Source organism: Orycteropus afer, unplaced genomic scaffold, assembly GCF_000298275.1.
Source record: "Orycteropus afer afer isolate SDZICR_OR568_19922 unplaced genomic scaffold, OryAfe1.0 scaffold00019, whole genome shotgun sequence".
In the NCBI taxonomy this organism is placed as follows: Eukaryota; Metazoa; Chordata; class Mammalia; order Tubulidentata; family Orycteropodidae; genus Orycteropus; species Orycteropus afer.
The window spans coordinates 9,006,395-9,020,160 of record NW_006921606.1 but is presented as its reverse complement, the minus strand read 5'-3'; the positions used below and the strand labels follow the sequence as shown (position 1 = coordinate 9,020,160).

The following is a 13,766-nucleotide window of genomic DNA, read 5'->3' as shown; positions in this document are numbered from 1 at the left end:
GTCTGGTTAGCAGGCAAGTGTCTTAGCCACTATGCTACCAGAGCTCTCTTTTTAAAATTATTTTCAGCAAAATTTTACTTGGATTGTGATATTAACGATAATTTCTGCATTCTGTTGGATCATCTTTCTTTGGTATAGGCACAACTATATATCTCTTCTAGTCAATTGGCCAGCTTCCAAATTTCTTGCCATAGATGAGTGAGTCCTTCCACCATCACATTCATTTGTTGAAATATTTCAATTGGTATTTCATAAATTCCTAGATCTTTGTTTTTCACAGTGCCTTTAGTATAGCTTGGTCTTCTCCATTGGTTCTTGAATATATGCTACCTCCTGAAATGGCTGAATGTTAACCAATTACTTTTGGTACAGTGATTTTTGGGTATTCCTTTCAACTTCATTTGATGCCTCCAGCATCAGGGAAAGGCTTGGATGGGATCAAACAAGGACATGGTACTCACTCTCATTCACATATTCTTTGCAATAGAATCCATTGGAAAACAAAACAAACAAAAAAAACCCAAACTGACTGCCACGGAGTTGGATCCAACTCTTAGCAACCCCTCCTTGGATTTCCGAGGCAATATCACTAAGAAATAGATTGCCCAACCTTCTGAGGAGTGGCTGGTGGGTTTGAACTACCAGCCTTCTGGTTAGTAGTCATATGCCTTAGGCACTATGCCATCAGAGCTCCCCCACTGGATAACATGGGGTCTTAATTCTCTGGACCTCAGTTCATAAAGGATTTTTTTTTAAGTTGTTATACTTTCATCATTATTAGTATAATTTTATTATTTAATTCAATTAGAATTCTCCATGAGCCACCAAACATTTGCAAGGAGGTGTTTTGTTAAATCAATAATGCAATCAGTTATCACGTGGTAATTTCAATTAGAGAGGACCTTTGTAGGAGAAAAGGGATATTAAAGGGCAATCATGTAGCACAAATAATGTTTGGTCACAGATGAGCTTTCCCATTGATTCTGCATTCAGTATAGATCTAATTATAATTATTTAAGACTCTTAATTGTTACTTATCTTACATGTCTTTATTTCATGTTTGCTTGTTCAGCTTTAGTAATGGCATGTAATCTACTGTTCATTCGTAGGAACACTTTCCTTGCTCTGTCCATTCTGTTGTTGTTTCAGTACAGCTACACTATATATAGGTAAACCATGAAATTAAAAGGCAGGACCTTTTCTGCTACTCAGAATAAAGCATCTTTAGCAAAAGAATGCCTGTGCTCTTATATTAACCCCTGTCTCTCCTTCAAAATTAGGAATCAAACAAAAATTGCCTTCACTACTTCTGTTTTCTTTTCTCTTTGTTGTTGTCTTTCTCATCCCTCTCACTACTTCTCCTTTCAAACTTCAAGTAAAAGAAATATTAATTTCACCTATTTCCTCTTGGTTGCCTCAAATCCTTTCAGAAGAAGGTGGAGGGTAAGTGTAGGTATGTGAGTATACAGGAGGCTCCAATACCGTTTATTCCCAGTAAGGTGTTACGAACACAGAGAGCAGCACCTCAAGGTCTGCAACACATTTTGGTGATGTTAAAGGAACCCATATAGGTATTGGTTAATGTCTTTCTTCTTATTTAAATAAATATTTATTTAAATAAATAATATTTAAATATTCTTTCTTATTTAAATAAGCTTATCTTACTTTCTTTCTTCTTTTCTCACTCCCGTCCCTCTTAACTTTTTCCTCTCTTGCTCTGCCTCTCCTTCCTTTTTTCTCTTTTCCTCCTTCCTTTACTTTCCCTCCTTCCTTCCCTCATTTCTTCCTTCCTTCTTCTCTCCTTGTCTTTCTTACTTCTTCCTTCCTTCACTCTTCTTCCCTGTAGGTCTTTCTTACTCCATTGTTCCTTCATTCATTCATCTTTCTTTCTTCTTCCTTCCTCCCTTATTTACTTTTTCCCTTTCTTCTTCTTTTCTTCTTTCATTTCTCCCTTTTTCCTTCCTTCCTTCTTTTCTTCTTTCCCTTTTTCTTCCTTCTTTTCTTGTTTCCTTCCTTCTTTGCCGTCTAACCTTTAACCTTGATGTTGAACTCAGCATTCTGTTATGAAAAGAAAGCTTGAGACCATAGGACTGATCTTTACTCTACTACTTAGTGACTGTAGAATATGGTCAAACTGCTCCACCTTTCTGGACGGTGGGCTCCTTGTCTGTAAAATCTCAACTCAACCACAAGATGTCCTCAAGAGAGGTTGTCATAAGGACTGAATAAGATTGCATATGTTAAACACCTGGACTGGCATTCAGTAGAGTTTAGTAAAGATTAGGTCACACCCTTCTTCCTAGAGATATTTGCTTTTTAAACTTTATGTCCAAATGGGAAACAAAAATTCAGGCCAGTAAATAAGCTTCAAACTTCACCAAGCATATAGGCATATCCCTCAAATTAAGATCTAGATACCTGTAAACATAAATTAAATTCACTTAATAAAGATACCTAGGTAGAAAGGTTGGGCAATCCTACTTCCGTAGTGATACTGCCTCGGAAACCCAAGGAGGGGTTGCTATGAGTCAGGGCTGACTCGACGGCACATAACAACAACAGGTAGAAACAAGGAGCTCTGGTAGCATAGTGCCTAAGGCACTTGACTGCTAAGAAGGCTGGCAGTTCAAACCTACCAGCCACTCCTCAGAAGGAAGATGGGGCAATCTACATCCTTAGTGATACTGCCTCGGAAACCCAAGGAGGGGTCGCTATAAGTTGTGTCCGACTCGACGGCACATAACAACAACAGGTAGAAATAAGATGAACATATACACTGTAATATAATGAATTACTTTTAGGCTAATGACTCAAACCATGGTCTTTTCAATTGTCAATACGTACACAAAAGCTGAACAACAAAAAAGGAAGACCAAAGAAGAATTGATGTGTTCTAATTGTGGTGTTGGCAAAGAATTTTGAATATACCATGGACTGCCAAAAGAATGAAAAATCACTCTTGCAGGAATTACAGCCAGGATGCCCTTTTAGAAAGAAGGATGGTAAGACTTTGTCTTGCTCACTTTGTACACATCATCAGGAAAGAATATACTAGAAAAGGAGATCAAGTTTGGAAAAGTAGAGGGTGCATGAAAAAGAGAGAAACAAACCCTCCTTGAGATGGACTGACACAGTAGCTGCAACAATAGGCTCAAACATAGCAATGATCATCAAAATGGTACAGGACCAGGCAATATTTCATTCTGTTATATATAAGGTCACTATGAGTCAGAGCTAACTCAATGGTAACTAACAACTTGAGACCCGAGGATCAGGAAAGATAAATTTGGATGTCTTTTGTTGGGCAACATGGAGTCCACACACTACAGTCTACTTCTCCCACTGATTATAACTAAAATTCACAGCATAATAAATAATAGTAGAGGGTTTGGTGAGGCAAGTAAAAAACTGAAAAACAAACTGTAACAGAAAGTGAGTCCTATGTTGAGTCACCCCCCCCCCCTTTAATCTCCTAACCTTGAACTGAGAGTGGTTCCAATGTAGAGCTATATAGTGAGCACAGGCAACATAAACTCAAGAGAAATTTTATTTTTCTAGCCAGAGAATTATGAAAAGGAGTCCCTTCAAACAGTATATATAACACACTGCCGTCGAGTCAGATCCGACTTATGATGAACTCTCCTTGGGCTTCCGAGGCAGTATCACTATGGAAGTAGATTGCCCAACCTTTCTTCCAAAGAGTGGCTGATGGGTTTGAACCACCAGCCTTCTGGTTAGCAGTCAAGTGCCTTAGGAACTACGCTTCCAGAGCTCCTTCAGTATAGTATGGGTAAAATCCTTAGCTGTTGTTAATTGTTTGTTTTTAAATAAGATATTTATATTTTAAATAAGATTTTTAAGTTTTTATAAATTGATTCATAGAAATTTTAGATTTATAGAAAGGTTGTAAAGATAGTGCACAAAGCTCCATGCACCCATTCAGTTTCCTCCAACATCTTACGTTACCATGGATCATTTCTGAAAACTAAGAAACCAACATTAGGCTTACCACTGCTGACTAAAATTCAGATTTTACTTGGATTTTACTAGTTTTTCCACTAATGTTCTTTGTCCAATCCCAATCTAGGACTCCACTTTGCATTATATGTTCATTGGTGAAATGGATTAGCACAGTAGCTGCAAGGTTGGATTTGAATATATGAGGATGAAAAAGGGCCAGGCAATGTTTAATTCTATTGTACATGGAGTTGCCATAAGTCAGAGCCAACACCACTGCAGCTAACAACAATAGCATGCTGAGCTTAACTGTGGCTCTGACACTTTGAGAAGTGATAAGGAAACTTTATTTAAATTCCAAATTAATAACCTAAACTCAAAAAGGGCAATAGAACAACTTTTAAATTTGAAAAAGAAAAAGAAAATTTAAAAAGCTACATAAGGAAAGATTTTAAAACTCAATATGAGACTAATGGACCTTGGTTAACAGTTCACAAACTTGGAATTTTGATTAATGAAGAATTTAAAGGAGTTAGGAAATGAACAGAAATTGTTAGTTATGCTAAATGGTTAAAAAGAAAATTAGAATTGAGAAGTATGGAGGATTAAAGAAAATGAAACCGAGTACAGGAGCTGAGGGTGTGGGGAATAAAGTCATCAAGGTAATTGGAAGTTTTATGGACTGTGATACTGAGGTCAGGAAACTTTTTTGGGTGGGGCAGAAATTTGTGTAACAGATGTTGTTTTGATACAACCTGACTCATGACATTATTTAGAGCAGGAAGAATAAAATTAGAGTTCCAGCCATTTCCAGCTGCAGGAGGCTGTAAGCCTGAGTGTAGAACTCCTTAGAGGTAAGGCCATGTCTAGAACTACAGCCTTCATTCTTTCTGTCTGCTGCTTTTACCCAGGCTGACAATTCTGAATCTCGGCCAGTACCCTCCTGAGAGAGGCGGGGCTTAGGAGCCTGGAGTTTTAGCAGAATCCAGGTTGTCCATTAAAGTTTCTCATGCCACCAGCCCTTAAATCTCACATGGAAATATTACTTCTATTTTCCAGTGGCACCTCCAACTATTCCCTCTAGAGCACTGTAGCTCTAATCATAAAATCAGGTCAGTTCCACCCACAACTTCATGATCCAGTGCGAACCCAATGACTTATGCAAACAGACTTCGTGCAGCTGAACGGTCTGCCCCGGTGCATAGCCATAGAAACTACTGACAACCTTGAGCTTCCAATAACCTGCTCTGCCCCCGCCCTGACAGATCCTGTTTCCCACTGTCTGTCCACATGTGCGCACAGCCTCACTATTTGTTGGTGTCCCAGAATTGTGCCTTGCCCCGACCAATAAGCGGCCTGTGCACGTGCACGCCTGTGTCTTCTTATTGGCCAGAACTCACTGATCACGCATTGCCTTTCTGAGCTAGCCGGCTCCTGGGGGCGCCAATGAAATGTCTCAGTATCCATTTACAACCAATCAGCAAGGCTCAGGGTTCACAGCCAACCTATGGGTGCTCGCAGTAAGTGGGCAGGCCCGGCCCCTTTCTTGTCTCAGCTGGGTTTGTTAAAGCAACAGGCCCCACGGCTGGCGGCTGTTCCAGGTGAACGGCGCAGCGGTCGTGGAGGTCCTCTGCGTGCAGCCGGCGCCCGTGACAGCGGCGCCGCTTTGCCGGCAATCCCTTCTCCCGGCGGCTGCCGACCTCAGTTGGGAGGCCGCATCGCCTGGCGAAATGGGAGGCGAGGCGGCGTCCGCGGCGACCGTGAGCTCTGAGGGCCGCGTGAAGAGCCTGGGTCTGGTGTTCGAGGATGAGCGTAAGGGCTGCTACTCGAATGGCGAGACGGTGGCTGGGCACGTGCTACTGGAGGCAGCCGAGCCAGTGACCCTGCGCGCGCTTCGCCTAGAGGCCCAGGGCGGCGCCACCGCAGCTTGGGGGCCAAGCGCTGGCGCCCGCGCCTCGGTCAGCGCCCCGGCCCTAGCCGCAGCTTCAGAGGTGGAGTATCTGAACGTGCGTTTGTGCTTGCGCGAGCCTCCAGCAGGTGAGCGCAGCGCAGGCCTTGGGCACTACTCGGTCAAGCTGCAGAGACGCCCCAGGGAGGGGCTAAGGGAGGCCTGGCTGGTGGGAGGGGGCGCGCCTGTGGAATGCCCATCTGGTGGGTGGGTTGGGCGTGTTTCCGAGGTGGGGGTTTGCCTATAGGGTGACCTGAGAGCCACAGTTTGATTATTGGCGTGGTGGGGGAAGGTTAAGGAGACTGCTTCCTCCCACCTCACAGCTGGGGGGGGTTGAGGGGGCGGCGTGCATCTTGAGTGTGAGGCACTACCTGGCATCCTGCCTCTAGCGCATTGAGGCCTGATAAGCACTTGGTCCCTCACCTCTAGAACCAAGAAGGGATGGGCTATTGCCATGGGAATCTGTAATGGACAGTCTGGGATCTTGGGATCTAGGTCCTGTCCCTTCTGGCACAGGGGATGGAGAGTGGAACCGGAGTCTATGAGGTTCCATTCAGTGGTACCCAGTGTTTTATGGGCTTAGACTTATTTTTATTCTGGTTTTATACACTCCGTCTTGGTTCATGATGAATGATCAAAAACTTGATTGTTGGGAAAAGGGAAGTAGTTCCTGAGGAGCATGGATTCAAAGGAAGTGTTTCTTGATGTGGCCTTCATACTTGGTGTACATTTTCTGGGATCAACTCACTAAGAGTACTGCCTTTATCTCACATTCTTTGTCTTCTTTGCACCCCACCCCCCAGTAACCCTTTAGAGACGATGAGAACTGGGCATGATTTTCTGGGGGAAGGATCACACTTCGTGTCCACTTTTGTGAAGTCAAGTGTAGGCACTTCTGGAAAAGCCTATGTGAGAAATTGCTAAATGACTGTTCAGTTAATACTACATGTACAAAATTGATTCCATTAATCATGAAAATACTAGAATGTTTACTAGAAACTGATAATCTTAGTCTTCTTTTAGTCAGTGGAAACCTTGAGTTTTTTGCCTCACTAGTTTCATCTATAAAATGTATTATATCTATGTGCTTATTTGCAATGATAACTATACAAAATCAATGGTATGTTTTGCCTTGTCCTACTATGGAAGAATGAGACTGTCCACACTTAAATAGTCAAGGTATGTGAATCTGAGTGATCTCAAAATTAGTGGAGAGGGAAAAAGTATTTGGAACCAAACATTTGGATTAACACAGAGTGTGTTAAGTGACAGTTCTTACATGCCTCTTCAGCAGTATGATTTCCAAAATCAGCCCCCTGAGTGGTGACAGCACAAATTTTAAAGATGGCTGACTGGAGTAAAGGGCCATGGAACAGAGAAGTAAATTGTTTTTTGCCCAAGACTTTGGATTCTATCTTTGGGTCCATAATACTGAATAAATAGATTTAAAATTAACATAAGCAAGTGGACGTGTGATTTGCATGGAAAATTGCTTTGATAAAATCTGCAGTAGCAGGTGTTTTGGTGTGCTTCAGGTCTCATTTTTCCAATCTGATGGAATAAATTGTTTAAATCTAGACAATTCAAAAATGTTTAACTGATTTTAGGGTTTTTTTTTAATCATTAAAAAAAACATAGTTTTACTTAAAAAGGATAGTTTGTTTTAGTTTATTTCATTGAGGAAAAAGAAAAAATTATCCCTGATATCTACAAGGAGCCCTGGTGGCCCACAGATGAAGCATTTGGCTGCTAACTAAAAGTCTGCTAACTGAAAGATTGGCAGTTTGAACCCACTCAGCTCTTCAGGAGAAAGGCCTGGAGATCTGCTTCTGTAAGATTACTGGTTGCTGTCAAGTCAATTCCAACTCATAGTGACCCTATAGGACAAAGTAGAACTTCTCCAGCAGGTTTCCTAGACTGTAATCTTTATGGATGCAGACTGCCACATCTTTCTCCTGTGGAGCATCGAATAGGTTCGAACTGCTGACCTTTAGGTTAGCACCCAAGCACTTAACCTCTGTGTCACCAGGGCCTAGAAAGCCCTGTGGGGAGTTTTTTGTCACATGGTATTGCTATGTGTCTAAATCAAATTGTCAACCCCCAACAACACTAGTATCTATAGCTTGGAAGAAGCTAGTAACTACCCGTAGTCATAGATTCTCAGGACCATTTAATTCCAAAACCTGGCTGAATTTCAATGATTTGAAAATATTTTTGGAAATGCAGATTTCTTGGAATTATCAACCTAGGATTTAGTCTCAAAAAATTTATTCCCCAAAACAATTTAGCATCACTGATCTAATCTATTTGCTATCACTGTGATCAATTCTCTTCATATTTTTATTGAGGAGACTGTGGTGGAATGACAAAAAATCAAAGAGCAGATTTCACTTCTTGTTTGCCCACTAATATGATTCTGTGGAAGTCACTCACCCATCCTGAGCCCTAGTCTCTGCCTATGCCGTGGTCATGTGGCTCCTGTGGCTCACAAAGACCATTGGCTCTAATTCCACTAAGTAAAGGAAACATCCCCCTGTGACACTGTAGACCCAATGCCCAAGTCTCTAAGAACAACAGTAGAAATGGGCATATAGTTCAGCTTGTGAACCTTTCTAGTAGGAAGGAAAGAAAAGAAAGATTATATTTCAAACTACTATAAAAATCAATTGCCATCAAGTCGACTCTGACTCAAGCTAGCCCCGCCCCGTGTTTATCAGATTAGAACTGCTGCATAGGGTTTTCAATGGCTGATTGGAAGTAGATCACCAGGCTTTATTCTGAGACATCTCTGGGTGGGCTTGACCCTCCCTGCCATGGACCTCCTCCCATAGTAGATTATACAGAATCCTTAGTGATGTTTAATATCAATTTTCATCACGGAATAATATGTGATAAATACAGTTGTAAATGGCTTGTATATGATATTTTTTAGATTATGTGAATACTAACATCAAAAATTGTTTTATAATCTCTGTATATTAAATTGCATCATTTGTTACATTAGTAACTGAGCAGAAGCCTTATTTCAGTTTTCTCTTTCTTTTCCTTTAATTACTGCTTCATTCTTAAGTAAGTTATTGATACTGGTTTACAGATACCAGTTACCATAGTACTGTAGCTAAAACACTAGAAAATTTGACAAAATCAGCAACTATAAAAATACCAGCAGCAACAAAAACAACAGCACAAGCAGATGAAGCTACGTGATTCAAAGTGTCATTGTAATTAGGTAGTGATGACAGTTCTGAATGGCGTGCGTTAGAAAGTTCAAAAAGTAAATTAGCATAGAGTTTTAGCCTTGTAGGTTTATTGATACATGTAAACTTGGCTCGTGAAAAATGTTTTTGTTGTTAGAACTAACTACAGTCATTTTGGTGTCACCTCCTCAGACAGTGTCACATGGTGCTATCTATACCCAACTCCCAACCTACCAAGAAACTTAGAGCCAGGGTCTGCTTTGGGTTTAATTGTACATGTTGTTTGTGCGCACTCACTGGAGGTCCCAGCAGGGCCTCTGGCCTTAAGGCCCCCCCACCACACACCTGTGGTTTGGTTTCTCACCATTATTGATAAGCCTATGCAGAAGATAAAAGGGAGCCAAACTTGGTAAAGCCCTTTGTAGTCTCAAGATCACTGCTGAGACCCGTTGTTAATCAGTGGAGCTAGAGGTAAAGACCTGACTCTAATAGCTTGTCCTGTTGGTTTGTCTGTTTTGTATTATACCTAGTATTAATAATGGTATAAGTTAAGTTTTTTTAAATCTCCTTTTCCATCTCTGTCCAAAGAATATGTAGTCTGATTTTTGTGGGATACCAAAAATAAACAGATGCACATTTTGCTAAATTAATTTCAGGTCCAATTTAAGATTTGCATCTCATGTTGGCATAATAACCAAAACCAAACCCACTGATAGCAACCCTATAGGACAGCGTAGAACTGCCTCATGGGATTTCCAAGGCTGTAAACCTTTATAGAGAGCTCTGGTAGTGTGGTGCCTAAGGTATTTGGCTGCTAACTAGAAGGCTGGTGGTTCAAACCTACCAGCCACTCCTCAGAAGGAAGATGGGGCAATCTACTTCTGTAGTGATACCAGTTCAGAAACCCAAGGAGGGGTCTCTATGAGTCCGATCTGACTCGATGACAGTGAGTTTGGTTGGTTTAAACCTTTATAGAAGCAGATTGCTTCATTTTTCTCCCACAGAATGGCTGGTGAGTTTGAACTGCTGACCTTTTGGTTAGGAGCCCAGCGCTTTAACCACCATGCCACCAGAGCTCACATTTGTGGGAAAACAATTGTGCATATATGTATATACAAATGTTTCTTACTTGAAATTAATTAAGCTTGGGAAAAACCGATTCAAATTTTAATTCTCTAAACCTCAGTTTAATGAACTTTTGGACCACGCTGGATCTTACAATCAGGAAAACTTCCTTTAAAAAATCAGATTTATGTTATAAAAATTCTTGATCTAATACTAGTCATATTTAAATAAAATGTAATCTCTCTTATAGGTGAAGGCATCATTTTATTACAGCCTGGAAAACATGAATTTCCATTTAGCTTTCAACTTCCAACTGAGTAAGTGAAACTCTATAACTTTTTCTGTGTTCTTTCCCTGCAATGCGTCCTTCCAGACCTATAGGTACTGCCTGTCTTCTGACTCTCAGCATGCATGTTTATCCTCAATTGCCCCTGGATAGATGGACCCTTAAATAGACTTATTTTTTTTTTTTGTCAACTAAACCAACAGTTTAAGGGCTCTTCTCTTCTTTGTTTCTCTGAAAAATCAACTTGTAAATAAATGTCTTTGGTTTGTTTCAGACCTTTAGTAACCTCATTCACCGGGAAGTATGGAAGCATTCAGTACTGTGTGAAGGCAGTTTTGGAACGACCCATGGTCCCTGATCAGAGTGTGAAGCGGGAACTCCAGGTTATTAGTCACATCGATGTCAACACACCAGCACTGTTAGTAAGTTCATCCTTCCTTCTCTCTTCCTCCTTCCCTCTTTTCTTCCTTTCTTTCATTGGTGGTACCCACCTTTAGCCAATTTAGTGGTAGTTCTGGCCTGTCACTTTCTGATGGCTTAGAAAATGCAGTTTTGTAACCCGTCGGCATTCACAATAAATATATGATACTAGGTTTGGCAAATTACAAATAGTGTGTGTTAATACTATTGATTATGTCCCTGCTGTTCAGGGCTTCTTTTGCCAAAAAGTTACACAAGCTTGAAATGCATTAATAAGGCTTAATAATAATAATACACACATAGACCATAGCTACTTTTACCAGAGTGCTACATTCGCAGGGCTGTGGTATTCTAAACTCTTCAATAATAGCAGGTTGAGGAACAGTAATTATGGAAGAGTATTAATCATGCTCAGCCTGTGATTGAGGCACAGGCCATTATGCTATGTATCCCTCCATTCTGCATGTCATTTTCTAGCATTAAGTAAGTGCATGCAGCTGCTGAGGCGATCCTTTCACTTATCATTTCCTTATGACAGATTTGGCCACATTAAAGCATTGAACTTGTAATCACCCAAAATACTGTAGGCTGATAAGAAAGATCAGGCTATAAGTAACAACAGAATAGGCAAGATGGGCGCTAATGAGCTAGATCCTTTTATCTAAACCTATATTATCAAGATAATATAAAATTATACCTTACACTTTCATGATAGCTGCTAGGACCTAATGGGTCTTCATTTAAATATGAATGATGATTTTTTACTTCATGGAAAATACTGAGATAATTTAAACTTTCCATCATGATACTGATGTAACAAAGATATATTTTTAGTACTAGAGATTTCTTTTCCTGCCCAGTGTTTTTAAAGACAAGGAAAAAGCTAGGGGTGAAAAGTTATTGAACTCATTTTTCACATTTAAAAAATAGAATTTTCTCGAAGGCTTGCCTTAAGATTGTGAAGAGATAGCAAGCATACCCTGCTCTGTGGCCTGGTTTACTGGGTCCCTGGTGGCAGAGAGCATAAAACAGCCAGCACCCAGCTGACAGGCTTACAACTGTGACTTTAATATCTACTGACAACCTATTTTGGAAATTGGTGATACCAAGTGTCTTATATCTTTAAAGACTGCTTAGAATTGAGAGGTTAAGTATCTCTAAACATTTTATGGCTGTTGTGGCAAGTGATTTAAAGAGATTTTATTTTTGCTGAAAAGACACTGTTTATCCTTTCTACTTTTTAGAAAGAAAGGATAAAATACTACAAGGAATTTTGGGTTTTACAATGAGCTTTTGGTATATGTGGCTTATAAATGAAGCATTTTAAATTTTTTATCCTTTCTTGATTCTGCAGTAGAAAGAAGGTGGTAATGTTCAGTAGCCATCTCAGCTCCATTACACTGTGCCTATTGTACATCTATTATGCAAAATCCAAAGACCATTCAAATTAAGGATCCTTGAAATTTTTGTCTGATGATAAATTTTGAAAAAAAAATAAGGTTGTTTGCTTATTGCACATATGAAAAAAACAGTGATATCCAGACAAATATAATTGTTGTTGTTGTTATGTGCCATGGAGTCGGACCCGACACATAGTGACCCCTCCTTGGGTTTCTGAGGCAGTATCACTATGGAAGTAGATTGCCCAACCTTCCTTCTGAGGAGTGGCAAATATAATAAAGCCCTATAATTATCGATTTTTATATCATTTTCCTTTCACCTGATCTACATATAAAGGCTTGGGGAGGGGAGAGTTGCTAGCATGTTAATAGCCACTAATACAGCTTTGGATTGCTCTGTATCATCTCCCAGAAATGTAATGCCTACAGGGTAAAAGAGGAGAGTGTCTTTATGCTAATTTAAATCTAAAAATTACCTTATTTTTCCTAAGAATAACTTTTAATGTTTTGTGTTTTAGTAAGTATTTTGCCTAATATATTACACGTGGGTAAGAAAGATCAGTCTATTTTTTGGTAGATATTTCATCTGTGAAGAATAACATAATTTTAAGTTCTATGAGTTCTCTAGAATGGTTTAATTAAGGTCGTTTTACTCTTTGAAATTTCCCAGACCCCTGTATTGAAAACTCAAGAGAAAATGGTTGGCTGTTGGTTTTTCACTTCTGGTCCTGTCTCGCTGAGTGCCAGAATTGAAAGAAAGGGATACTGTAATGGTAAGCAAAATGTATATGACTCCATATGGGAGAATCATTTCTCTCATTAGCCAGGTTTAAGTAATTTAAGTAGTGTGTTTTGTAATTTATGAAGTGTAAAGTATTTTAACATATGAATAATAATAAAATTGTTTCTAATATCAAAGCTTGATGTTTAATTATCTTTAAGTGGATGGATAAGTCCCAGTAAAACTCCTGGTATTTCTGACTGTAATCCTGTTACTTTACATACTAAAAGTAAAACCAGAAGAGTGGGAAAAGGCTAGTGCTTTTTTAATGTTGGAAAGGAATGTCCCAAGGAGCGTTGTGGAAAAGAGAGCTATTGTAATATAAAAATACTTCCAGGCATTCTTACTCTGTGTTGATTTGAGATATACAAGTATATGTGACTAGAATGTACAGCATTCAGCTATCATAACATTCAGATTGATACAGAAATTATCATAAATAAAGGGCTCAATTCCATACAGTGGATTTGTCCCCTATTCCAAGATTGACTTGCTACAGATGAATGTTGTGTTGTATGGTATGGTGTGCACATGTAATGTCATGAAATTTGCCTATTCCATCCATTGCTTAGCTTTTGCCTTTACATTATCAATTTGTTAAAGGCTAAGACTTTTTTTCCCTGTTGGGCAGTTTTAATTTGATAATCACTATTGAGTTTGAGTTTGAGTTTGTTAGGAGCTCTGGTAGCATGCCTAAGGCACTTGACTGCTA

At 39.7% G+C, this 13,766-nt stretch overlaps 1 protein-coding gene across 1 annotated transcript in view; it reads left to right on the top strand.

Moving 5' to 3' along the window:
- Positions 1-5,687: 5,687 nt before the first annotated feature.
- Positions 5,688-13,766, top strand: part of ARRDC4 (arrestin domain containing 4) — a 15,040-nt gene continuing 6,961 nt past the window's right edge. The window contains exons 1-4 of the mRNA XM_007959954.2: positions 5,688-5,994; positions 10,418-10,484; positions 10,728-10,875; positions 12,944-13,046. Coding sequence (XP_007958145.1) covers positions 5,688-5,994; positions 10,418-10,484; positions 10,728-10,875; positions 12,944-13,046 — 625 coding nt within the window. The remainder of the gene's footprint in view (positions 5,995-10,417; positions 10,485-10,727; positions 10,876-12,943; positions 13,047-13,766) is intronic.